This window comes from Vanellus vanellus (genome assembly GCF_965231255.1).
Source record: "Vanellus vanellus genome assembly, chromosome: 5".
Classification (NCBI taxonomy): domain Eukaryota; kingdom Metazoa; phylum Chordata; class Aves; order Charadriiformes; family Charadriidae; genus Vanellus; species Vanellus vanellus.
In genome coordinates this window covers 8,760,535-8,788,432 of record NC_138910.1, presented here as the reverse complement: position 1 = coordinate 8,788,432, position 27,898 = coordinate 8,760,535, and the positions used below count along the sequence as shown (strand labels likewise).

The following is a 27,898-nucleotide window of genomic DNA, read 5'->3' as shown; positions in this document are numbered from 1 at the left end:
ACTGAGCAACACGACCAGAGAAGAAATAGAAAATCCGGACTATCAAGAGTACTGCAAAATTTTAAAACCGTGTTTCTTTTACTTTCAAAACTCTCAGTTCCTCATGCTGATAGTTTGTGTGCCACTCAGTGAAAACACTTATACTCAAGACTGTAAGACCATTTCTTAAATTCAGTCCAATTAAAAGAATCTCAAGTAGAGTTAGCATCCACTGCTTAGCAAATTGAACATGAGGAAACCCATGCATGTGTGTAACTGCCCTCATTAGCTAAGGCAAGATTCAGCTCGTGTGTGATGCCCTACTTATTTCACTTAGGTAAGGTTTGCTAGTCCGCAAAGCATTAAAAAGTGGAGAAACTGAATACCCAATCATTTATTTGACCTCAGGAATGAAAACTACAGAGTGCAGTATTTTTTCCAAAATAGCGACATAAATAAATATGCCTGTGAATAGTACTTGCCTCCATAAATTCCAGCGTTGTTCTTCCAGCTGAGTCACTAAATGCTCTATGTATTTGTTTGAGTCCATATATTCCTAAATGAAAAATGATTAAAAGGTTAGTTTTTCGATGTTCAAAGCATTTGTAAAATTTTGAGTAACGGACAGTCAGAGTCAGTTTGTGGAGCCCACTTTCATTTTGCACCCAGGGTTATCCCATGCACACAGAAATCACAATGATGTAAAACTCTAGATTAAAGCCAAACTTGGATTCATACTAAGTGGACAGGGCAATAGCCCAATACACTTTTCAGAGCTTATTTGAGGGGAAGACAACAGGCGGTGAGGATATGCAAGTGGCACAAATACATGAGAGTACATATAAATACATATCCATATTCTAAACCCAGAATTATCTTTCCTGGACTCAGACCGAAAAATGACTTCTCAACAGTGCAGTCGCCGTTTTGGTGCACATTTTGTTTACTTCAGGTATAAATCAAAGTGAACTGAATATTTGACTCAATGGTATGAAAAATATTATCGCATGTACCTTATCTGAAAACAAAACTATAACTCAGCTTCCATATAATTTTCCAGTCCAACTTTTGCAGATGCTATAACTTGCAGTATCAGCTGTTCAAAAGCTACTGTATTTGCGTCTAGACAGAATTTCTGATAAATAGGCATGGTCAGATGAAAATTTGGATCTTTTTTTCTTATTGAAGCCTATTCTTTAAACTCAATGCAAAGAGATGATGTTTATCCTCAGCAGAGAAATACATCAGTAATAGAAATATACCACTTCATTTCCAGGAGGAAGGCAACTTTGGTGTTATTTATATAAAATATTTCAGACTGAACCCACAGAATAACATGTGATATAATATGATATATCTGTACGACAGCAGTACCAACATAGCCACATTACTATTATTCTGAAAACCTATCAGCAATAATATAACTCTCTTGAAATATCTCAGCAAACCAAAATATGTTTCAAACCTCATACTTCAGGAAATAACAAGTATTGGAGTCCTATATGGAAAAGAATCCATCTTCACTTTCTGGAGACAAAAGCTCCACTTTTGTAGCTCCGCTTTTTTAGCTTTGGACTCATCACAGAACCGATTCGTGGGGTTCTTGTTTGTATTAGGGGTTGTTTCTCTACTATTATTATTTATTTTGTGTACAAATACGGATTTTGGTTGCAAAGTACTTGGTTCTTCTCAGCCATTTATCTTCATGACCAGGACAGGAGACAGGTGCTACAGGGAGAGTACATCATCATGTCTTCTCAAGGTGAAGATAAACATTAGCTGATTTTAATGATCATAATTTAGAGAGGAATGTACATTTTTATTTTTCAGGACTGGAATTGTTTTAAGTGATTCTGTGTTTCTGCCCACAGTAATTATTTTCTTGTTCTGATTGAGAGAGAGCTTGGATCCTCAAAGGCTATCGTGACACGAAGAAATGGTCCCTGGCACAGACGAGGAGTCTGTGCAAACACATCTGGGCCGTATCCTGTTCAAACTGCCCTGCTTGAAAACCGTTGGGTGTTGTGAAACTTTTCGTTAAACTCTGTGGTTGCCCCAAACTTAAATTTTAATCTAGATATATGTATCTTGTAGATGCTACTTTCAGAAAACATTAAATGCCATGAACTTCAGTGGCATTAATATAGTTTTTGTAATGGTGCTGCTCGGATTAGATGGCGGCTTCGGCATCAGCTTTTACTCTCCCTGTTACTTGACTGAGTTGAATTTTACTTGGAGTACACCATGTCATTTAAGCAGCAAGCTTCTTCAAAGCCAATACAAGTAAAGTAACTCTGTAATACACATATAATACAGGTTAGAAAAATTATACTGTACAAACGTATGATGATGATGAGTTGCAGCACCAAGTTTGTAAAACAAGCTGCCTTTTTCACTTAATATTTTTTACTACATCGAAGCTGATATAAATTAGTATTAATACCTTCATATCTTTTTAATGTAATATTAAACAATATTCCTGATTTATTCATCAGTGCACTTTGCCCTACAGGCAAGGATAGGATCAGCAGTTTTACTCTGCATAATTCTACCACGATAATTTAAAAAACTCATTCTGAAGCAATTTTCTCAAAAATATCGTCTAGAAATAAAGACAATGGGGAAAAAGAAATCAGTGTGTTTGTCCTGTATGAGTGCTGCCTTCGTGTTAAGTTTTTCCTGTGCAAATCAGAGATATTCTTCTATTTCTCTTTGAAGACCTGCAACTCAGGAGTATGTAATCTGTCAGTGTGCAAAAGGGAGGTAAGAAATTCAACCATGATTTGATAGAAACATCGGGATTAGAAGTGCCTCCTTTCTTCTACGCTGCTGTGGCACATTCCTGTGCCAGCCGTGTCCAGAGCAAGGCATCTGCCTCGGACAAGGGCTCTGCTCCCTAGCCCGGGTTTCGGCTCTTTTCTGTTAAGCTATCCCAGTGAGCCAAATTCTGCAAACCTGGGTCAGAACCCAGTATTATCATTTCGTCAACATGAAATAGCAAACAGTCATTTGAGATTTAGAGCAACTCTGTGTTTTAGAATAATGGCACGTTCAGTGAAAGCATAAAATCTGAGAAAACCCCCATAGTACTCACACTTGTTCACAAAGACTGTATACATGATTTAGTAAAGTACCGACATTTTTCAGTGCCCAATAGATCACATCAAAAGGAGTAATACAAATATTTTAAGTTTCCTTGGAGGTGTCATACGAATGCCTGCACCAGGGAGGCTTTGAGTAGCATGGCTAACTGTCGAGTCTGAAAAATTAGATAAAGCGTCATTTTCTGATGCAAGTGTATGACTTCAGGAGATTGCTTTATAGGAAGCAGGATCCGAGTGACCCACACATACGTAAGAAAAATACCTTTTCCTTATGGAAATGGAGACAAGATCCAATAACTGAGTGAGGATAAGAATCCTTTAGGTAGACACGACTGGTACTTATACTAGATATTTATAAGACAGATCAATGAAAGAGGAGAGGAAGGCTGCGAAAGCACACTGGCCTCAGGGTTTCAGAAGTGGCTCACAATTCTGCCTGGTCCCACCAGAAGGCTGAACGCTGAGCACCTGCAAAGCGGTGGGTGCGAGGCTGTGTAAGGCCAAATCAACATTTCTGAAATTATACAGCATTTTTAATCTGAAGTTGGAGGCTTCAAATTAGTGTATTTTTATAAATCTGATGATATTATATAGTGATTCTGCTGGCTGTGGAATCACCATCTGTGCTGTTATTCACCATTGGAGTAGACCTCAGCAGCCTGAGCTGCTCTGGCTCTGCTTCCAGCCCCACTCTCATCTGCAGCAATTCCTTCCAACCTGCAGGATTACTGAGGAGTCCATGATTATAAAAAAAAAAAAGAAAAAGAAAAAGAAAAAAAGATATTTTAAATCCTTTTCAGAATAATGGGTGAAACCTGTTCCCTTTCTTCTCAATTAGTTAGCTTCCAGACAGGATTTCAATGCTCCATCTATTCTCCTGTGATGCTATATAACTTCACTGTTTTAAGGAAGAAAAAAACTCTTCTGTAATATGTTTAAATGCAGTAGAAAATCTTTCTAACAGCTGCATAGATTCTGGCATCCAGGAGGAGTTGGTATGCAAATGTCACATACCAGCTCATCTAATTTAGAGAGCATTAGAGAATTGCTTTACCAAAATTGTCACTGTTTTGAGCTGAACCACAAGCCTAAAAATATACCTAAGTACATTTTTTGATAGAACTAAATATCTAACTTTGCAATTGTTTTGCCTTTTTTTTTTTTTCCTTTTCTTTTCTTTATTAGCTGGACAGCTGTCAGGAAAAAAAGAGGAAGAGAAAGGAAATGAAGTGCCTCCACTGAGGCGCGGGATCCACCGCTCGGTATTTTGGTTGGTTACATGGGTATTTGTTCTGGCATATCCGTGTTGTTGAGCTGGGCAGGGTATCAAAAATTATATAGCACACAGAACATTTTCCCATCCATTGTTACAGAGCAAACCCTGAGGGCAACCTTAGGCTTATAACACAGGAGTCCCTTGCTGGAAGCTGGAGGTGATAAATTTAAGCTAAAGAAATAGCACGTAGTCTCTGCCTCTCTTAAGGAACTTGCACAGCTTGGTATCAAAGAGAGTTTAATGAGCTTAGCAATATGTGAAAAGGATTAAGGATACAGTCGTTGATCCAGCAAATCACTTGATTACGCACTTAATTCAATAGGGCTACTCATGTGCTAGAAGTTAAGCACGTGCTTTGGTGCTTTTGCTGGGCAGTGGTCACTGGGAGGTGGGCAGTGTTGTGGTGGGACCGGGCCATCCTGCGGCTGTCATGTCCCGGCTCCTGGAGCTGGCCCCGCACCTCCGACTCTTAAACCCACGCTCCTCAAGTGGGCATGCAGGGACAGGGCAGCTGTCCTGCCTGCCACTACCTTCCCTCTTCTGAACAAGCTCCCAGAGTAGGACCTGGGTGTACAGCTGAGATGCCCGAGTTGTTCAGCAAATAGGGAAATTGGGATATAACCTAGAATCATAGAATAGCTTGGGTTGGAAGGGACCTTTAAATGTCATCTAGTCCAACCCCCCTCCAATGAGCAGGGCCATCTTCAGTGAGATCAGGTTGCTCAGACCCGCATCCACCCTGACCTTGAAAGTTTCCAGGGATGGGGCATCTACCACCTCTGGGCAAACTGGGCCAGTGTTTCACCACCCTCAGTGTAAAAAATGTCTTCCTTAGATCCGGTCTAAATCTACCCTCTTTTAGTTTAAAGCTGTTACCCCTTTACCAGCCTGGAGAAGAGAAGGCTCCGGGGAGATCTTATTGTGGCCTTCCAGTACCTAAAGGGGGCCTACAGGAGAGCTGGGGAAGGATTTTTACTAGGGCATGTAGCGATAGGACGAGGGGGAATGGCTTTAAACTGGAAGAGGGCAGGTTCAGATTGAACATTAGGAAGAAGTTTTTCACTGTGAGGGTGGTGAGGCACTGGCACAGGTTGCCCAGAGAGGTTGTTGAGGCCCCATCCCTGGAGGTGTTCAAGGCCAGGCTGGACGTGGCCTTGGGCAACCTGGTCTGGCGGGAGGTGTCCCTGCCTATGGCAGGGGGGTTGGAACTCGATGATCTTCAAGGTCCTTTCCAACCTAAACCATTCAGTGATTCTACGATTACCCATAACCTAGGCCGGCACTCGTCTTCCTGCAGCCAAGCGTTGAAACAGGGCCGGGAGGTAAAAGTCACAGGCAGCCCTGCGGACCCCAAAGGGTCCACTTCTCCCTCTGGCACATCCGTAACGGCTCCTGGTTCAGTTGGCACGTAGGCTGAGCAGACACCCCGAATGCAGGCCTCTGCAATGCTACCCTTTCCCTCCGCTAATGTTTTTATATGAAACTAGACAGAAAAACCTCAGCGTGGATTCAGGCTCTTGTGCTCCACAGAGGAGGATGCTGGTCGTTGGGGAGTAGCGACAAACACGGAACGAACAACCTGATAAACGCGCAGACAAGTTCTTGCCAATATCTGGGACCCTCCAGCCTCTGAGACAGGGAATGACGCAGAGAGCCCACAATCGTCTGTTACAATGCGGAAAGTCGTATTCTCACAGGGAAAGGTTATTAGAAATCAAACAACAACAAAGCTGTCGGCAGCCAAACAGCAGACTGTTGCAATTAGGAAATGATGTTAGCAAAGCAAGGAGTGGATGGGATTGACCTGCAAGGGGGAGATCTAAGCTGTTACACTAAGTGCGGAGACACAAGTCATCTTTGAAGGATCTTGGAAGAGTGCCCTGGGGTAAAGCTTTAGATCTAGGGAGAGCGCCTTCAGAGAATATTATAACTTTTGGTAAAATATTTATTTTTGTTATCATCCTGCTGCATAAACCGTTGATAGAAAATAGGCTTTTTTCCAGCAGCCCAAGAGGACATTATATATATGTATGTATTCTTGTCTGGACTATGTTTTTCGCAAGTCTGAAAGCATTATAATTGAGGATTTGAGTGAGCTGTCTGTTATACAACATTACTCAGCTGCACACTGAAAATAAATCAGGTATAAAAAAAGATAAAACCTCTTTGCATTAGATATTTTTGTCACTCCCTTCAATACCACACCTGGTTAGACTGCTCACCTTTGGTGCTAAATAGCAATAAAAGCTAAACCGGGCGGCTTAAAAAAAGAAGATCTTTTAAAACGGCCATTATTGCTGATTTATTCTGTTCCTACCTGATTTCAACATGTTATTTTAATCCTCGGTTTTATTATCAACTGGCATGAAAGTGTACATTTAGAGCATCTGCAATGGAGCAGAAGGCTGGCAAGAGCCCTCGTGCACATACTGTGGAATTACACCATTATGGTAAACCCAGTAATGATTATTTTAATAAATATGTTGAGCAAATTTCTTAATTGTTCAAAATCACTTAAGCCTCAGTGAACAGTTCATATTACATCTCAGCTGCAGTGATTAAAACTGATTTACCGACTCATCTGCAGCCAGTTGTTTTTGTCAAAAATCAGCCGCGTTTTCCTCCTGCTGCTGCTTGGCTCCCGCTTTGCACCCTATTAAATGGCACTATCCACAGAGGACAGCAGAGTTTAATAAAGCCTGAAATAGCACAGGCTCGTTAGCTAAGGGACAGATCCTGCACCCCGTGCACTCTGAACATGGGGATGCAGAGATGGTTCCAGGGGAACGCTATCCAGATCCGCAGCTGGCATCCAGAGTTCTGCTGCATGCGAATTTTTGCCAGTTTGTCCCCAAAGAAGTACAAGCTCTGGGATAACGACGGAGGTACTCTGCTACTCAGTGACACCTGATGTTTGTGCTCTCCTGAAAGGGGCCATGGAGGCTGCTGTTGTTTTACATTATCTTCCACCAGCTTATAAACCCTTCTGTTTTCCTGTTAGAGATTTTCTACAAGGAAATCTCATGGCTCAGGCAGGCATGTGCAGGAGAGATGGACAGACCAATATCCTGCGAGGGCTCTTCCCCGGCTTAGGAGACCAGCTCAGGCTGGAAAGTGAAGAACAGATTTGCTGAAAACCACCGGCACCATTCAGATTTCCAGATGCTTGGCTGGTTTGGGTTGTTCACCCTTTAAGGGTTACATGGGCCCTGACATGAAGAATAAATCATAGCAAGTAGGAGGATAGCAGTGATGCTGGACTTAAATTCTGGGAGAGAAAAAGCTAAAAAGTTGACCTAATTGAGGTTAATCACATTAGATTTGCAGGAAATCAGTGAGGTATCTCGGTACTGGGGGTGAAGGAAAGAATCCCAGAGCTTCCCAGCTGCTACCCTGTGACGCTAAGGAATGAAACTAGAAAGACAAAAATGTATGTTTCAGCTTTCCAAAGGGAAGCCTGATGACAGATGCAGGCAGAAAAATAGCAGAGCAGTTTTCAGCTGGACGGAATCAGTATGGCTCTGCTGAATTCAGGAGTGCTGTAATCTCATAGGATGCTGCAAAATTCACAGTAACACAATATTGTATCTCCCTTGTAAGACCCTTCCTTCTAAGGAATGCCTGCTGTCTTCTAGCAAGAACGCACAGCTTCAGTTCAAAGGTACATGATTTCTCAGTGTCCTGATTCCTCACCGAAACCAGATGAGTAAACAGGGCCACAGGACTCCTTGCAACATCACCTGGAGGCTGAATGTCTGGAACCCAAAACATTAGGATCAAGGTAAAAATAACGGAGAAGCTCCAGCAGATGCCTGCATTTTTCCATGGCCTAGAAAATCTCTGGCAGCGGTAAAACCAACGTACTGGCTCTCGTGTCAATTTAGTACTCTGGCCCCTAACTTTCAAAGCAGTTAAGGGTTTAAGCAACAGCGGGATTAAAGGACAAATGTCAATTTATAAAAGACCGTGACAGCTGTCCTCTTTCAGGGCAATGAAGCAGAGCCCAAGATAAAGTAGGTGAGTGCTAGGATAAATTCCAAAGATCAAACAGATAGATGAAAATAGTATTTTACAGAAAATAGGCACTTGGACAGACTACTTCAAGCTAGGATCCATTAAAAAAAAAAAAAAAAGTACTTATTTGACAGGCTGGAATATTTTTCAAAGTAAGATGGTATATAAAGTAAGATGGAGGGGAGTAAAGTCAGAATCCAAGAAGATGGATGAAATACAAGAGGAAGGGATAACTAAAACCAGAAAGGACAGCAGGAGTGAGTAAGTACAGTGAACATGTCTAGAACATTGCTTTTGTACAAATACTCTTTACTCCAAAACTTTAGCATTCCTTGGGCCTAAAAGTCTCTATGCAAATAACAGGCTTTGGAAGTTTTGTCATTTCTACTAAATACTGAGCAAATTATTCTGTTTGGCTGCCTAAGTAAAGGAAACTGGACATTTTGTCCAACAGGCAAATCTATGCTAATTTTAGCTGATTTTCTTGTCCTGAAAGAAGTATAAATCAGTAAAAGCAAATACAAAGCATTAATTTTTGAATTTACTAGAATCATCTTGAAATAGAGAAGGATGATATCATACCAGAAAAGTCTGAATTTATCACACATCCTCGGAGCTTTTAACACCAGTCCAAAGCTTCATTGAACAGCGCGTCAGAGGTACACGCTGTTACTGCAGGAACAAGAACCAAGATCATACAGCAGTGTGCCCTACAGCATCAACAGCTCTTGATTTGTATTTGGGGTCAAATCAGGAGATCCTTTTGGTCATCAGTCTGCAGAAAGGCCGAGTGTCCATGCATACCCATTTATCCGGAGCGTAGCTCACTGGGAATGAAGTTCAAGCATGCCGGTTCAGGTCCAATCCTGAGGCAGGGAGCAGGAACTGCAGCAGATGCAGATGATGGTGCAGATGATGGGTTGCGCTTACCCGCGCTAGTCCCACAGGAAGGAAGAGCACTAAGAACTCTTTGTGCTTCCAAACTACCCAAAAAATCAACAAGGCCATTGCAGCAGCCAAGGATTTCAGCAGGAAATGGGAAAAACCTGTCTTTTTGCCAGGAAGAGGGAGAGATATGGACAAGCAGGTGTCTCCTGGGCAGGTTTGGGGCTGCTCTCCCAGCTACCTCAGCATATGGGAAGTTCTTATCCTCAGTCAGTATAAAACCTCTCTATTTAGTGAAATAGAAAATGGACATACAAAGTGAGGCTTAGGGTAGTGGTACATGTGACATTTCCCGGTTGTTCAAAGTTATTGATGACTATGTGTAAGTTAAGGAGATATCAGAATGACGGAAATGTTTATATTCCAGAAATTCCACAAATGAGAAAGCGTCAGTGTTATTTAGGGCAATAGGAATTTGCTATATAGCTAAATCAGACAGAGTCAAGAAAAAACAGTGCAAGAAGATGTGCGGATTTTATGAGTTTCCTGCTACACAATGTGCATATTTACATGAAATAATTAGCTGTAGTCTTGTTTATGTCAAATCCAATTTATATTCATAAACTTCACCCAGCAAAGACAGTGATGCTGTAAGAAAATGCCCAGAAATGTTAGCAGCCATAAAGATTCAGAGTAAACACTGGAGCATTTAATTATTCAATTTCTGACATTACCAGGTAATTACAATTTGAATCATTTCTTGGATGTTTTTTATGAATATAAATCAACCATGGCACACAGAAGAACTGCTGGTTGGAGGCATCTGACTTGCGAAGACATATGGCACTTGCATGTGACTCACAGTGACTAAAGAAGACAAGGAGTCATAACAAGGATAGAAAAACATTCATGGGATCTACTGCAGAGTTGGGGAAATCTAATTCTAAGGTTATAACAGAGGTTTGGAATGCACAGATGAAGACTTGCTTCCTTCGCACGATGTATCAGGCTTGTTAACTCATTTGGAATTACCGCTATCATCCATCCTAACAAGTACCACGGGACCTGAAGTTTTCTACCATTTTCTTTTGCTGCTTCATCATGACTCGTCCTCACATTTCTTCTGGCAACTTCTGACAAGGAACGAGGTACACACACACAAATCAACCGTATCTTCATATGTTTTTATTTCTACTTAAAACCAAACTAAATACAAAACCAAGTAGACGCTCATCAGTTCAGCTGCTCTTCTATTAAAAGTCCAGAGAAAAAATATTAAAATATATAACTGTAATGTAAAAATACACGACGATGTTATAGGGATATCAAGCTGACAATCCCAAAATGCTTCCAAACATCAGTGGGCAAAACAAGACAAGAAAAAATGCGGGGGATTTCCAGCTTCCATCCCCTGCTCTAAGTACCACGGTAACCCAGGGTTTAGCAAAACCCAGATGATCGACTCTTTAGGGTTTGTATGGACAGAAAACAGAGAAACTGGAGACGAGCAGAGAAAAGCAATGTGCAGCCCCAGAGGCTGAGACCTCCTTTCCAGACAGGTCTTGCCTGCTTTCTCCTGCCATCCCTCTTTCGCCCATCTGCCAGCACGTTCTGCTCTAGCCACACACTTTTTCAAACAGAGGAGAGAATTTGTTATGTCACATTTTGAAAATTAGTCTCTGTGGCGGCGGCTCTGCTTGCAATGCCTTGCACGTGTGTATCTATAGTCAAGAAAAATTTCATCTCAGCAGTAAAAACGTAGCAATGCTCAGGAAATCTCAGAAGCTGCTTCTAGCACTCTGCCTCCTCCTGGTACGCTGAATTCAGTGGAACTACTCTGACTTACATCCATCTGTCTCATCTATAGGATACACTCAGCTAAATGATGGGACATGCAAATAAATATGCCCCTAAACATCCTCTGTTCATCAGTTTACTTTTTCCCTCTGTGTTTGCATAGAGAAAAAAAGAAATCAATCAGAAGCTAACACAGAAAAATACCTTTGCGTTTTCATAGTTGTACTATAAACAAACCAGCAGCCATGCTCACAGGGCGCACTGGCAGCTCCTGCTCTACCTGAAGCACATTTATTGTCAGCTGTCATTACCAGGGCCTGCAGCGGGTTCAACTTAGAGGATTGATTGATTATAGGACACAACAGAGTCTAAGGCATGAATCAGCTGTAAACCATTGCCCAAATCACACTCTTTCTTCAACCAAAATTCCACTAATTTCCTTGAAACATTCAAGAAAATAAAAACATTCTTCAATGCAACAGGATTGGCCCTGCTTGGAGTTATTTGTGCAAATGAAAACCAAAAAATCCCTAAAACTTCCAATATATTTTCTTGTAGGTAACAATTGAATTCAAGGCGTGTGAGGATGCTAACCATCCCCGACAGCTCTGCAAAGCAGGTTTCCCCTAGGGAGCTCTGACCGCCACCGACTGTCGCCGCTTATACGAGGAGCCGGCAGTCCCAGCGCGGGGCAGGCGAGCGCACTCTCTAACCTGACTTTCTGCGGTCGGGGGATTAATCATAAGAAGTTTGGCATTTCCTAAGTGGTGTATAGGCTAGGCGGCATCATGTGATGCTGGTTGGAGATAAACTTGAAGTATAGCGGGGATTTAGTGAAAGTGGATTTAGCGGAAGGAAAATGTTTCACTTTAATGTAAGCTATAAGCAGAAAGTTCAGTACAGTCCCAGAAAGGGAATAAGAACTGGAACACTCGTGTCAGCAAACAGCACACACGCGGGCATTTCTGTTGTGTAGACCTGTTAAATGCTTAAGCCAAAGCAGTGCCTTTAGTTATACCCACTAATTCCTGCTAAATTCTAGGTGGAACAGAAAGCACAAAAGCACAATTTCTTGCCAGACTGCAACTCCAACCCTGCCGTCCCCACCGATGCTACAAGCACTTACGGACATTCGTATCAGTCTGGGACGGTAGTGACAATTAGATGCATTAACACAATTAGAGAAATATGTGGACTAAAGGGGATGCAAAATCACACAACAGCGTGCTGCTTGGGTGCAGTTCCCACCCAAGACTGGGTTGTATTTTTACATGAGCAAAATGCTCCAGCTCGTCAGTTGGCCTCAGTGACTGGAGTCACAGAAGGCTGTGCGGCCATTCCGCGAGATCTGGGCAGGCTGGAGAGCTGCGCAGAGAGGAACCTAATGACGTTCATCAAGGGCAAGTGTAGGGTCCTGCACCTAGGGAGGAATAACCCCATGCACCAGTAAGGGTTAGGGGCAGAGCTGCTGGAAAGCAGCTCTGCAGAGAGGGATCTGGGAGTCCTGGGGGACCATGAGCCAGCAATGTGCCCTTGTGGCCAAGAAGGCCAGTAGTATCCTGGGGTGCATTAAAAAGAGTGTGGCCAGCAGGTCAAGGGAGGTCATCCTCCCCCTCTACTCTGCCCTGGTGAGGCTGCATCTGGAGTATTGTGTCCAGTTCTGGGCTCCCCAGTTCAAGAAAGACAAGGAACTACTGGAGAAAGTCCAGCGGAGGGCTACGAAGATGATGAAAGGGAATGGAGCACCTCTCTTCTGAGGAAAGGCTGAGACCTGGGCCTGTTTAGCCCGGAGAAGAGAAGACTGAGAGGGGATCTCATCAATGCTTATCGATATCTAAAGGGCGGGTGTCAAGAGGATGGGGCCAGGCTCTTTTCAGTGGTGCCCAGCGACAGGACAAGGGACAATGGGCACAAACTGGAACACAGGAAGTTCCATCTCAACATGAGGAAAAACTTCTTTACTTTGAGGGTGGCAGGGCACTGGCACAGGCTGCCCAGAGAGGTTGTGAGGTTCAAAACCTGCCTGGATGTGTTCCTGTCCAACCTGCTGCCGGTGAACCTGCTTGGGCAAGGGGCATGATCTAGATGATCTCTAGAGGTCCCTTCCAACCCCTACCATTCTGTGATTCTGTGTTCCTGTGGTTCTGTGACAGGCATGTGGCAAGTGGCCACGCAGCAGCCTCTGTGTCAAAGCCAGAGCGAGCTGTGCAGCAGCCAAGGAAGGCGAGTATAAACGGTTGCTTTGATGGCAAGCCGAGAGCTAGAGCTGTGCTCCCGGGGCGGCTGCAGTGCGCGGAGAGGGGATCCTGGGGGACCGCCTTTACTGACCTGTAGTCAGAAGCGGAGCGCAGGGAAATGCTGCACTTGGGTGAATATGGATGCAAATTGTTGAGTTTAATGTGTGGGAGTAACTAACGTAAAGGTTTTTATAAAGTAGAAATTGGTAGGTTTTCCTCCTCGCTTATGTTCCAAATAAAGCAGAGAACTGCCCCTTCAATTCCTGCATATAACAATTGTATTAATAATCATCATTATCTTGTGCTCTTATAAGTGGTCTAACGCATTATTAATGTTTTGTCTTCTGAACATTTGTAACTTCAGTATGCCATGTACAGCAGATGCTAAACAAATATAATGACAATATTCAATTTAATGAGAATCTATTTCCTGTTCATAAAAATTAAAGTGAACCTGTAATTTCATTCAGCCTTTTAGAATTCACAGGTACAATGTGGTACCTGTGAAATCAAAGCTGTAATTTAGCTCCTGGTTAATGCCAATAATTTTTCTGCAGTTGAGTATTGCTGCACTGAATTGCAGATCCATCTCAAATGTTATTTGGCGAGAGATATTAGTTACAGCTACTGCAAAACATTCTGTTTATTCAAATAAGACTGAAACAAACACAAACTGTAGCATGAAAGACTTGAAAGCATTTGTTTAGATAAATATTCATTGTTGGTTGCTATGCAGAATATATAGTGACAATTCAGATTACATGACAGCTTTTTGTTTTATACACTATCTTGCCAGTTAGCATTCAGAAATGTAACTTTAAAAATGCCCTTAATTTTATGTGTGAAATAGCAAGTGATATACTTGGGTGTCCATGTTTCTTAAACATGAATCTTTCAATCCACAGGGAACTTAATGTGAATTAACAGTCAGAACGTAAGCATAAACCTTTGTATTTCTGCTAATTTAATTTTTGTCACTAACTGCAGCTTACTGGAAAAGTGCTTTACAATATTTAACTGAATTACATTTTAAAGATCTTTACCATCATCAGCTGGAAAATCTATGGCAACAAGTGATGAGTCATGTTAGTGTACCTGCTCCTCTACTGCCGACTTTGTGACGTTCAGATACTGCGTCTCTTGGGAAACAGAGACATATACACAATTTCCTGCAGAAGCCTTGGTTCTCACTGGTCCGAGACACAAAGGACAAATTGAAATAAAATAAGTATCAATCCTGTACCTAAAAGCATTTTTTTTTTTTCACGCAAAGGTGACATCCCCTTTCCCGCGTGTAAGGGTGTTATGGGTCAGCTTCAGCTGGGATCGTGCCGACCTTGATGGAATTAACTGTCAGTCCAAAATGAAGACAGACAGGAATTGCACAAAGTAATCAGTCTTCCCTCTCTCCTGTTGATGGGTGATTTTCAGAGTAATTGGACAAAAAGAATTTAAACACTGGTTCAAAAAAAACGTGTCATTTGGGGATACTAATTATTTTACATAAACACTCTGGAACAAGCTGACCTCTTGCTGTCATCTGGCATTTGTTAAGCATCTCGTGTTTCTGAGCATTCAAAACTAGTGGCAATAATTTATATACAACAGAAGGGTTGAAATACTGCATGTGAACTGTGTAGGTGCTCCATGCGTGAATCACAGACAATTTACTGTATGATCCTCGCAAGGGCTGATGATTTAGATTAACTTCCATAAGCCTTAAGATGTTTGCGTGCATACTCTAGATCAGAAATATTGAGCTTATGTTAAATCACAGGAGATAAAAAACAACACAACTTTAAGGAACTTCATTAAGAAAGCTTCCAGCCCAGAAATTGCTAAAGAATAAAGTATGAAATATCGATCATCTACACTGCCATGCATTTCATACGTATTGTCATGGCAAAGGTTGATTAGTCCTGAAGGCTCTGCCCTGTCTCGGGGCAGGTCTCGCAGGTGTCCAGCTCCCACGGGAAGCCTGCAGAAATGGAAGGAACTTCTCAGAGACCTCGCTTCGCCCATAAAGAGAAGCCTACCATGGCAGTATGGTTTTAAGGTGTTACAGACATCAAGGTAGTCATAAAACTGAACCATTGTACCCACTCAGCCATACTCATGTAATCTTGCTTGGCTTCACTGTGAAAAGTGCTGAGCATCTGCAAGTCTCATTGATACTGTGGAATTAAACTTGTTCAGGGGAGGAAAAGCAATTTTCAAACGTTAGATACACTCCTTAATCATTCATTTAAAAAGCATTTCCATAGCCATCAACTTGACAGCATTTAAATGAAAAGACTCTGAAAATCTCTTGTTTTCCAACAGGAAATGTTTTCAGGGATTGGCATTTCACATGTATAGAGAAATTTACAGTAATCATATCCCGATGACAAGTCTAGGAGAGGATTTACATCTAACGGGAATGATCTAATTTATCTTTCATACAGTAATACCCAGTGGCTATTGTGAACACTTCATTATCAAGGAAATTAAAGACAACACAAGAAAATTAATGTTTTAAAAGAGAGTCGTATGGTCCATTTAACTCTTCTTTTGACTGTCCACATAACGTAATAAGATAATTTGCTTCTTTTCATATGCCTGAGTAATGGAAATAACACTTTTCATAAATCAGCTACAAAAGCTTTAGGAACAAAAGCAAGCTAGTCAGTATAAAGCCTTCAAATTACTTCTATATAAATGCATATCGTGTACTTCAGCAATCCCCCTCTCAAAGCAAAAGCCTTTACACTGAATGATAACCTTCCTCCTCCTTTCCGACTGTTTCTGTTTGGATATCAAACATCCTCACTGCACAACAGTACTATCCTCTGGTCGTATGAGACTCAGTGGGAATTTTGTCACCAAGTGTCAGAAGCTCACTACTTGGATGTGGAGATGGTGGCACGCTGTGAAAGCATGGCAAACTCTCCGAGCAGGAAGATGCCTCAACGCTTCATGGTTGGAGACTTGTAAGGAAGCGCTCAAAAGTTTTGCTGGTGAGCAGAGCCATTTCTCTTTTCTCACAGAATCACAGAATCCCAGAATGGTCAGGGTTGGAAGGGACCTCTGGAGATCATCTAGTCCAACCCCCCCGCCAGAGCAGGGGCACCTACAGCAGTTGCACAGGACGGCGTCCAGGCGGGTTTGGAATGTCTCCAGAGTGGGAGACTCCACCACCTCTCTGGGCAGCCTGTGCCAGTGCTCTGCCACCCTCAAAGGAATGAAGTTCCTCCTCATGTTAAGATGGAACTTCCTATATTCAAGTCTCACCTCCCTTTCATCCAAGCACCTTTTATAATTCTGAGTCTCGTAAAACAAAATTGTTCGACTAAAAGATTTTTGCGGTAGCAGTGAAGGATTAGGGCCTTAAAAGAGAAAGCCTCCTCCGTGCACCTGGGATGTGGCCAGAACAGGCTCTCTGCAGAAGAGGCCCCAGACCCGGCATGCCAACGAGTTCTCCTCCTGTAGTCTCTCCCGATGAGGATGCTCAGGGCAGGATTTCAGATTATGCCCAACCCTGCAACGCTCACTTAAACAGCGTACCTCAGAGCTTGCTATGGCCCGGGTCCCTCAGTCCAGCCGCTCTTGCCTGTGTCACTCCAGTTGTTGAAGGGAGAAGCATAAATCACAAAGGAATCAAAACAGCACGGGGTTGGATGGGGCATCTAAACATCTAAAGATGCAGATAGGCCCCTAATGAGATTTTAATGCGAATGTGCTTATTCTGCTGCCTTGGAGATTTCTGAAATGCCTCTAGAATTTTGGTAAATTTTCAAATCTGTCTCCCCGTTCCTTCCTATGTATCCGACAGCTTTGTTTTTCTCTTTCTGAGAGGGGGAGGGCCAGGAAGCCCAGCATATACATTCCTTTCCTTTGATACTTGCATTCTTACCACGTAAGGTAAAAGAAAAACCACTCCTCTGTACATATTTGAAAGACGCAATCATTTACGTGGATAGCTGAATTGCCCCTTATATTACTTTGCATTCACGCCTCAGATGCCTGGGGCCAGAAGGACGTGCTGAATATGAGAGTGTCTGTCTAGCCACAAAGCAAATACGGCGCAAGGGAAGGATTAAGACAAGGCAAAGGAGTCTGCCATTTCAGACTGCAAAACTTTGCAGGCTCTGCTGCGATGCCAGAAGAGTGAAGAATTTCACCAAGATGATCGGACTGATCCCCATGCTGGGGAAACTGAGTCACTGAACAAGTCCCGTTCCCTGAGTCATTCTGGCAAGACCGTGGCTGAAAGCAAGACGTCCTCAGTCCTTCCAGTCCTTTAGGCTGATTACATCCATCTCCCTAACCTGCCTTCAGAAACACGCCAAGTATGTATGTGGATTATAAGTACTCTCACGCACATGTACAAAAAATAAGCGAATTCTAACTATGTGTATTTAGTTGGCTCCAGTGACTTAATGTTACAGTCTTGAAAATTGGAGAGGCCCTTTCCAAAAGAGAGTTATGCAGTCAGCTCTAGCGACCTCTCAGGGACAAGTGATTTTCTGCTGCTTGGGCAGATTGTACAGCCTATGCTGAGATGTATCAGCTGATGGATCTCAAACCATATTGAATTGTTTTATCTTTTAAATTTTGAGGAAAAAGCCCTTTAGATTATTTGTCTCCTAAAATGCTCCTCATCAGAGCTTCTTCTTTCAAATCTGTAAGTTATTAATCAAGGCAGAGTTTTCTGCTTTCCACAAATCAGTAACATTCGTTTAGCTATGATTAGTGCTACACGGGGAAAACGTTTGTTTTTAAAAAGGCAGCATTCAACTCTTAACAGATATGGTACACTATAAATGTAGCTTGGAGTTGGTATAATGCGGAGAGGTACTATTCTCCTGGGAGATCTGAGGATTTCCTCCTCATCTAATTTTAATTTATAGCACTGATATGCTATAACTCCTTTATTTGAAAATGGTTACACACACCAAAGATACGAGACACATACTAATATCCACCAAGAGGAAATTCTTAAACATGACTGCAAACCCCGGAAGTATTTACTAACTTATAATCTATATGGGTACACTAATTAGTTCCACAATTATTATTTGCATCCCCTCAAAGCTTTGGGAAAGTCTGCAAAACAGGCTGCTTTCCAGTGGACAGCAATTCCAGTGATGTAGGAGTGCAATATCAGGCTAGATTTCACCGTTTCTACCACTAATTTACATTATTATTTTCATCAGCATGTATTAGCTCCCAGAGAGACAGTCAGACGTGGAGCCCAGCTACACTGCTGTACGAAGGCATCGTTCCTGCCTTGGCCGCCCCAAGGTCAGGGGAAAACCTCAGTCTAACCAAGTTTGCAGATAGGACTGAGTTTTGAAACGAACTCCAGGTTCAGGGTCTACGTGAACAACGACAGAAAAAGGGATGCAGTCCAATATCGATATTAGATATTCAGTAAGAGAGGTAAAATATTATTGCTACCAATTAAGATGATAGAAGAGCACGTGTCTGCATTACTAAATGTGAAGAGCGGAGTCCAAGCCCTTGCGGTGCCCATCCTCCCTCTGGACCAGCCCGTGGAGCTGCTGTCCTACTCACGCCGCCGGGGCACAGACATTCTCCCTGCTCTGTCAAGGCGTGCTACCCAGGGCAAAACCAGCACGGAAAAGGAACAATAAAGAGTTCACACCGTTCTCTGAACTTGGAAAATTTCAGTTAATTATTAAATAATATCATCTGGGGACTTGCGGCGCATGGACAATAAACTTAGACCTCTCAATTAATGTTTTAATTTTGTGCACTTAGAGGCTCGCTCATGCGTGCAAACAGCTTTTCCAAGACATGACTGGTGACATTTCCCACTTCCTCGTCTATTTTTCTCCTGTTGCTCCTGTTATGACTAAAAGCAGCAGGATTATATTTTTCTCAGTGGGAAATGTGTCACCTGCTGTTGAAAGGAAAGCAATTATTGTGTCCCCACTAAATCTTGGGCCTATTTGTGTAGAGCTTGAGAGCTTAAAAATACAAACAGCCCTCTCTGTGCCAGTGTAAGTGGTTAGGCACTTTGGAACCCCAGCTGGGATCCCCCTGGATGTCACCTTCGGCGCCTGTTAAGCACAGGGAAAGATGCCAAACCCGAGTGCCTTTCCCGGAACTGTGTCGAATCAATGGAACGTGAAAGTGAATGATGTGCTCTTAGTTCCCGCACAGGACACCTCAAAACATTGCGTTCTCCCTCTCCCCCCTTATTCCAGGAGTCAGATTATACTTTCCAGCTTTACTCAAACAAGATTTATGCCTGCCCTGCATTTGTGCGGTTCTTTTCACTTCTTTTGTGTGTTTTTATGTGACTGTAAACCTGTCTGACAAAGGGACAGGTATTTTATTTGCACGCTGTCAGATGCTATTACTCTGTGCAATCTCCTGTTATCAAACAAAAAAGTCTTATAATCAAAATGGGAAATAAAGCAACTGGACGTTTACATTTGCAGCTGGACAAAAGCAATAAAAGAACCAAACTCACAAAATGTGTGTATTTCTATATATATGTATACACATACATGGGAAAGGATGTATAGGTGCGTGCTAAGAGACAGTAACTTTTAATACACAAAGCTTGTTTCTCATGAGTCTATTGCTATTTAGATATTATTTTCCCTATAAGTGAAGAAAATGCATATAAATACTGGAAAGGGAAAGTGCACAAGTATGACTAAATCTAAGAAAAAAATAACCTTAGACTAATTTTGAAAGGAAGCTTCTAACACTGCTGATCAGGGCCCTAGGACATGGGAAAGTGGATCTAGAATCACTTCTAGGGAAAGGATCAGCAGCCTCAGTATCGGACATCATTTCAGGTAATAAAAGAAAAGTGTTCTCAATTTTTACCACCATATGATCCCAGCCAATAATCATAGAATCATAGAATGGTTTAGGTTGGAAAGGACCTTGAAGATCATCGAGTTCCAACCCCCCTGCCATGGGCAGGGACACCTCCCGCCAGACCAGGTTGCCCAAGGCCACGTCCAGCCTGGCCTTGAACACCTCCAGGGATGGGGCCTCAACAACCTCTCTGGGCAACCTGTGGTCATGAAGATCTATTTTACCTGACATAAATTAAACAGTTACTTAATATTTTAAATAGGGATCACCTACAACCACATTTAGGAGGTATTGTCTATGTAGCTGTGGGATTTTGGAAGAAAATACACCTTTATACATATTCTCATTTCTAACAAAGCATACAAATGCAAGCTGGAAAGCCGTTTTTTCATATGAAGCACTACATGTAGTGACCATATTTATAGAGAACTGTCTATTTATAGACTTTTTTAAAGTATCTGTCTTATGTTAATCACATTGGATGGACCACAAAGGTCTCTTTGCTCAGATAATTATGCTGATACTTTTACTTCTATGTCTTCATAAAAATGGATATCTGAGATTTACTGAATCCAATTCATCTACCCCATTGGTCCCATCTCTGATAATGGCTCGGCCCAGCTATTTCAGACAAAGGTATATGAGCCCCAGGAACAGAATAGAATAATTAGGTTGAAAGGGACCTCTGAGTTATCTGGTGGAACCTCCCATGCAAAGCAGGATCAACCTCAGAGTTAGATCATGTGAAAGAAGGTCATATCCAGCCAAGTTTTGAATGTCTCCAAGAGTCCACAGCCTCTCTGAGCAACCTGTTTCAGTGTTTCCTCACCCTGATGGTAAAATTTTTCTCCTAATGTCAAACCAGAATTTCCCTTCGAGCAAATGTTTCCCACTGCTTTTTCTTTCGCTGCGCACCTCCAAGGAGAGACTAGTTCCATCTTTCCCATTGCCATTCCCTTAGGTACATGTAGACAGCAATGAAATCTCTTTGTAGTCCTGCACAAACCATGTCCCTCACCCTCTCCGTCTGCTGTCCCAGGCCCATCTTGGTGGAAAGCTCTGGACCACCTCCAGCATGTCCAGAATGGACCAGTAAAAAACCACTGTGCAAGATGGACTCCTCTGGCTTCCCATCAGCTAGGCAGCTCCTGCTCTGAAGCACGCAGCTTCCTATTTATTCTTCAAAACGCCTATTTTATGTTAAGTAGCTGTGGATATACTTAGACATATGAATGTCTAAATCCTAAATCTACATAGCTTCTGAAATCTGGGGTAAGTAATGTCACAGATGAATTACGTATTAAAATCTATAGTGTTTACATTACATTTTCTGTCACATTCCTGTAAATCTTGAATACAGCCAGTTGACATCAAAACACACACACACAAATTTTCAGTGAATACGCATTAGGGAAATTTTACCCCTACGCAAGCGAGTGCTGAATACAGAGATTCAGAGAACAGTATTCACATAATAAATTAAACATTTTCCCCAGTTCAGATAAAAGTATGCCGGCTGCTCCTTCAACAGCAACCGAGCAGTAGTCACCTATTAACTTTGCTGTTGAAATGCTGTTCGCTGTGGAGATACAAACACTGTTTACTTGCGGATAGTGTTCAGCAGGATTCCAAAAGGACCTGAAGTGCTACAGTCCTCCAGTTCTGAAGGCTGCAGGAGACACATATGATCCTACTACACAGTGTAGTAGCATGCTGCAACTTAGCATTTAAATTTAAATATGTAACATTAAAATATGCAAGGAGAACTATAAAAAGAACACTAGATTTGCGGTGTTTGTTTCAAAAAATATCCCAAATGCTATTTGCAGTGTTTTGTATTACTGACAGCCTTTTCTCTGTTTTGTTTTACCACGCACGTACATGGTGTTCCCTGTACGTTCAATGTATACTTTCCCAAAGACACCAATTCTTGCTGGCCAAGAATTAAGTCGAGGTGAAGAAGGAACATTGCATAATGGAGCAAATACAATATTTCCCCAGCTTTTCCCTTTCTGTACCACAAAACACTTTTCTAAGAGAATTATTTTATTACAGAATTAAATATTGTGCTTTAATGTAGTTTACTATTAGGAAAGACAGAGGAATGCTGCCATGCTGAAGAGCAACGTTCTGTTCACCTAACTTTGATGATCCTCATCTGTTTTACGACAGAATTTCTGATCAGAGCCCAGAAACAGCTCAGTGAAAACCAGAGGGCTACACATCACAGATCATGTTTTCCTTCACATGTTCTGCTAGAAACAAGAGCTTTTAGCATTCAGCCAAATTCAAACACTCCAGGATATGCATAGGTAACTGTTCAAATTTGCAGCCCATGAAATAATACAGTATATAGCTTGACCTATAAAATCTTTCCTAAGCTGTGACTTTGAAAATAAACACAGCATATGGTCTTTGCTGAGACATACCAAAAGATTCAGTGATAATATAAACACACAAAGGCTGGGTGCTTCCTTTCCAAATAATTTTGCATAAGTTGCCAAAATCTATAGCATATGGAGGTATTTTATTTTATTTTATTTTATTTTATTTTATTTTATTTTATTTTATTTTATTTTATTTTATTTTATTTTATTTCAAGTCATTTAATGTCATTCCCTTTCATTATTTCATTTCATTTCATTTCACTTCTCTTCTGTTTCTCTTTTCTTAAAGCACTCTGGAAAAACTGACTTTTAACTCCAGATTCATTATTACTCCCGCTTTGATCAGTACGCCCTGTGAAAGTTCATGAGGTTCACTATGGCTCTTGAAATAGCACTTTATATCGTCTGCTTTCTAACTTTGTATAGCCTTCTGATGTTGAGTCACAACTAGTATCACAGGCGTATCTACAACAGATTTGTACTGGAGACTTTCTTTCTCTTCTTTTCTCAGCTGTGGATAAAAATGGTACCAGACCACTAATCCTTTCTATATGGGCAGATGGCCGTTTGATGTATGTACTCATCTACAAACAAAATTCAGAAATTCATTTGGCTTTATCTTTATTCATTATGTATTATTGGTCTCTCTTCATTTAACATCAGAAGTGTAAGTAAGAGGACTGCCATTCTTTATGGTAATTGTTCGGTTGATTACTCATGAATAATAACACAGCATTTATACAGTTCTTTACATCTCTAAATTACTTTATAAATCTTGGTTCATCAAAAAGTCTAGACTTCTCACCAGAATTTACCTTCTAGGAATAATGTCTAATCAAAAGAAAAAAAAAACAACCCGGTGTCACAGTGTTATTTGGTAAATATTTAGTGATTTGAGGTACCAAAGCAACTGAGTGCATGAGCTTTGACAAGGGTGTGTGTTTCAATCTCATGTCTAATTCTCTAATTCTTCTCTTCTGTGTACATGGAAGCAAGCGGGCTACAAAGGAGATGACAAACGAGAGAAAGAGTAGGGAAGCATCATGCCACTGAAGATTAATTTATTGCAGGATTTTATACCACCCGTAGCGTTACCTGACTGCCCAGTACAGGTCAAATATCAGAACAAAGTTCACCTGCATGGGGGTCCTATCTAAGGCTACCTTCACCCATTTTGGGGAGTGAACACTACTCATGGATAAATTGCATCTCTGTGGCTCCCCATACTCCATACTGCTTGCTAAGAACCTGCTGCTGGTGTTTGGCAGATTTTTGCTAAAAGAGTCAGGGCAATAATCTTCCAAATGAATGCCCTCCTGCCCCCCAACTTACACAGCTTCTTGCACCACTTTTCTTTGTATACAGCTATGAAATTATCCAAGATAATGTTGATAAGTAATGAGACCAGAGACTCAAATGAGTACGCTCCCAAGATGTCAACAGAATGTGCTTGTAATAAGAATGGAAAAAAATTGAGCAGAACACTGATGTAACGTAACTCAATGGCCATGTAGTTCAACACCAGTGTTCCCAGCGGGATGCAGGCATGCAGCTGGCAGCTGACAGGGTGTCAAGAACTTTCCCTTTGCATTATTTCAAGTAAATAAAAAAGTGTATTACATCTCAGTGTATTTTGTAGGAATTTTTAAGCGTGGAGTTTATGCTGCAAAACTAACTTTCTCTCTAAAGCAATATATTCCCCTCTAGGCAGAGCAAAATAAATACAGCTTCTGTGTCTAAATGGAAGAGAATTTACATATAGATTTGTATGAGAATAGATTTTGCTGAAAAAAATAGGACTATCCTGGAAATGGTCACTATGTCACAGAGCATTGCATGGAAATATGCTCATGAAAGAATCCTTGTCCTTTCTGTAGGGAATTAAACACACCTTCATGCCATGAACAGATCATAGAATCATAGAATGGTTTAGGTTGGAAAGGACCTTGAAGATCATCGAGTTCCAACCCCTCTGCCAACTCCACCTCCCACTAGACCAGGTTGCCCAAGGCCACGTCCAGCCTGGCCTTGAACACCTCCAGGGATGGGGCCTCAACAACCTCTCTGGGCAACCTGTGCCAGTGCCTCACCACCCTCAGAGTGAAAAACTTCTTCCTAATGTTCAATCTGAACCTGCCCTCTTCTAGTTTAAAGCCATTCCCCCTCGTCCTATCACTACATGCCCCAGCAAAATGTCCTTCCCCAGCTCTCCTGTAGGCCCCCTTTAGGTACTGGAAGGCCGCAATAAGATCTCCCCGGAGCCTTCTCTTCTGTGCAGACAGACATATAAAGGGGCCAATGCCTTTTTCGGTTGCTGGCCCACCACAATTGCCAGGGCTGCCTTAGGTATATGTTGGTGGGTCTATGTGTTGTGACATGTCAGGACCAGGTGTGCTCCTGCCAGCTCACTTTAAATCCTGGGTGACTCTACAGCTATTCTCTACCTCTGCGTGGCGTAAGAAAACCGACTATTAAAAGTCGTCTTCCATGGGACAGCTCACTTGAGTGTTACTTATTGTTCAAGCATTTGCCAGGACAAAAATTCAAGTAGTGTAAAAAAGAAATCCTTTCTTGATACTAGTAATACAAGCAATGTTTTAACAATTGTAAAAACAATTGCAGGCTTCAAAATGTGCTATTTAAGTGAGGCAATTAAAAGCAATGGTCCAGTGTCAATGATAGCTTCTAGGGGTTGGACGAAGTAAATAAACCTATTAAAATAAGTGGATGCTTAACCTCAAATCATCACATTATGTTGGATATTATTTAGAACATTTTTGCTAGTTTGTAAACGGTAATGTCATTGCAGTATAATTTTTGTCATTAACTGTCCAGAAGTCAAGAAGATTCCAGCGATGTATGGCAAAATGCAGCCTCATACCTGTAAGAGTAGTCAGCCCAGGCTGCAGTTACACTATTTTATACAACCTTTCAACCCAGGAAATCTAGTCAGAATATGAATTTAATGCAGATGCCACAATGTCACCATACCACAATTTTCACATGGTGACAAGCACAGGTATAGTATGTTATTACTGAGAGTTAAAAGCAAACTGGAGGAGCAAGTACAAAGACACTTCCTTACCTAACCTTCTTCCAAATTCCTTTTTTGTTTGTTTAGGACCAGCTTGTTAGGAAACCTGTTGGCAACTGCTACAGCAAACAACCAGCCCCCCAAACAAACAGCAATATGTTCCTGGGGAACAGCTGTGGGATCATTTATATTATTCACATACATAACACAAACCGACAGCCAGGTTTTTTTCCGTTGGGCAACAAATTTGCCAGTGTCTCCAAATGCTTTCAGAAATCCTTACATTATAATGTGTAATCTTGGTATTTTATGATGCCATTGAGTATGTGCAAATATATGAATTTGTGTACATCAGTAGAAGAATTCATTCAGACGAACTTATAACTACAGCACCCCCAAAATCGTGCAGAAAAGAAGTTTTCAGGCTGGGAATGGCAACTTGGAACATTTTAAATGAATCTGATTTTCTGTTTCCTCTACATGTTACAAAAGTCAGGGCTCAGAAAGGCATCTCCAGTCAGATCCTTAAACTTCGGAATTATGGCATGGTCACTTCCTTGAGATTAAAACCTCATTTCTTTCACGGCAATGCTCGTACAAGGAGGAAAGAGTTAGGGGACGACAGCAATTGGAAGTCCTGCAATTTTAGGGCTGTTTTTAGTCTGTGCAGGCAGATATTGTCCCATGTCCACAGAAAACTGCAGAAACAGAAACACAAGTACACGCAATCATTTATAAGATCAGGACTCAATACAGTTTTCTAAAGGAGTACTCGATTTCCTAACACTTTAAGTCTTTCTGTTTCGGACAGATTTCTAGATAGATAGATCTTCTTTGCTTTAAGCAGGTTTTACCACCGCAGTAGTTAGAGATGTAAGTCGTCTTGTGAGGTCGTAAAGCACATTAGGCAAAAGCTGAGTACTGTGAATGTTTCATTCATCCTGATGGCTGCTAGTGTTAGGTTAAATAGTGACATGCAATAACCCTTTATGTTTAAAGAAAATAATAATTTAATTGATGAGAACTAATTCAAGTGTCTAATTTCTGTTTTGCTTGATGGAAAATTTGGTCGTTGACTCCACTAACAGTAAAATGATTGAAACAGCAAAAACAGTAGCAATAGTCATGCAATCCACCTGGATCATAAACACTTCAAAAAATCTACTTTACCAAAAATGTTTTGATTAAATAAAAGTGGTTTCCTTTTTTAAATAACTATGCAATTCATCCTTGTTATAGCTAAAGTGAATGTAATAGATCCTTGACAACACAAGAAAGGATATAAAGGAATTAACAGCCCATTTTAGCCATCTTGACATGATTAGTTTGTAGCATAAAATTGTGCAACATAGCAATTGCATTATGACTTGCCGGAGAGTCTTGTACATTACAAAAATGTCAGATATTTAGGCTCCTGTGCGTTTTTTAATGTCATTTTAAAACTGGTCTCATGGGCTTTTGCTTAATAAAACCCAAATACGTTGCTCTAGCTGTAAGTCATAAATAAGCCTGGGCTTGGGTCAGGGCTAGCAGAGGGATCCTGGACTCTATGAAGAAATGCCAACGACATTTGACATCCTGCAATTTTTGTGCATGACTTCATGGGGCTGGGCGGGTGGGTTGGTGTGATTGCAAACAGTTGAAATAATTTCACTGGGAGCCCTGGGAGCTTCATAGGAGGTAATAAAGTGCAGGCATTCAGAAAGAAACACTGAAGGCAGATCATTAAGATCTCAGGAGGAACTCTAAATTACTCAAGAGAACCCCATTATAAGTGAGCACACCCTTCAAAACCGACCTCTTCTGAAAGGCTTTTGACCTCAGTCTCTCCCCAGACTTCTATGTGGGGAGAATGTCAGCTTTCCATCTTTCTATATTCCCTAAGTATTATGTGCCAGGTGATCTCTTCCTGCTTCTTTAAACTAAAATGCATAAAAGATCGTGATGAAGAGAGGACAGAGCTGGAGAAGTCTGGGTCCTCTGTTTTCAGTAGAACTGACTACAGGTCTTGCAGAAGAACAGTCAAATTTTAGTGCAGGAGTTCGGGAGATCCCCGAGTCCTTGAAACAGCCATTGAGTTCCTTGCAGGGCTTGTGATAATCCAAAGATAGCACTGAACCCAGCTCAATTTTACCTTTTATCCAAGCATGTCAAAAATTTCTCTTTGTTATAAGTCACCAATACATAGTGTGCTGCTCTCCTTCCACCAGAACAAGAACAGAGTGAACCGTAATACATGTACGGGGGCTACAGCAACTAGACCTGCCTGTGCTGTTGGCATCAAGGAGGGAGAACTGGGGCTGGCAAAGAGTAGGTGGCTCGTTCTTATAAGCTCCCATTTCTTC

General features: G+C 41.6%; 1 protein-coding gene across 1 annotated transcript in view; it reads right to left on the bottom strand.

The window, feature by feature from the left end:
• NCKAP5 (NCK associated protein 5) overlaps positions 1-27,898 on the bottom strand; it is a gene marked incomplete at both ends in the record, with an annotated part of 382,055 nt that overhangs the window by 268,743 nt on the left and 85,414 nt on the right. The window contains one exon of the mRNA XM_082484353.1: positions 458-535. Within this exon, the coding sequence (XP_082340479.1) occupies positions 458-535 (78 nt within the window). The remainder of the gene's footprint in view (positions 1-457; positions 536-27,898) is intronic.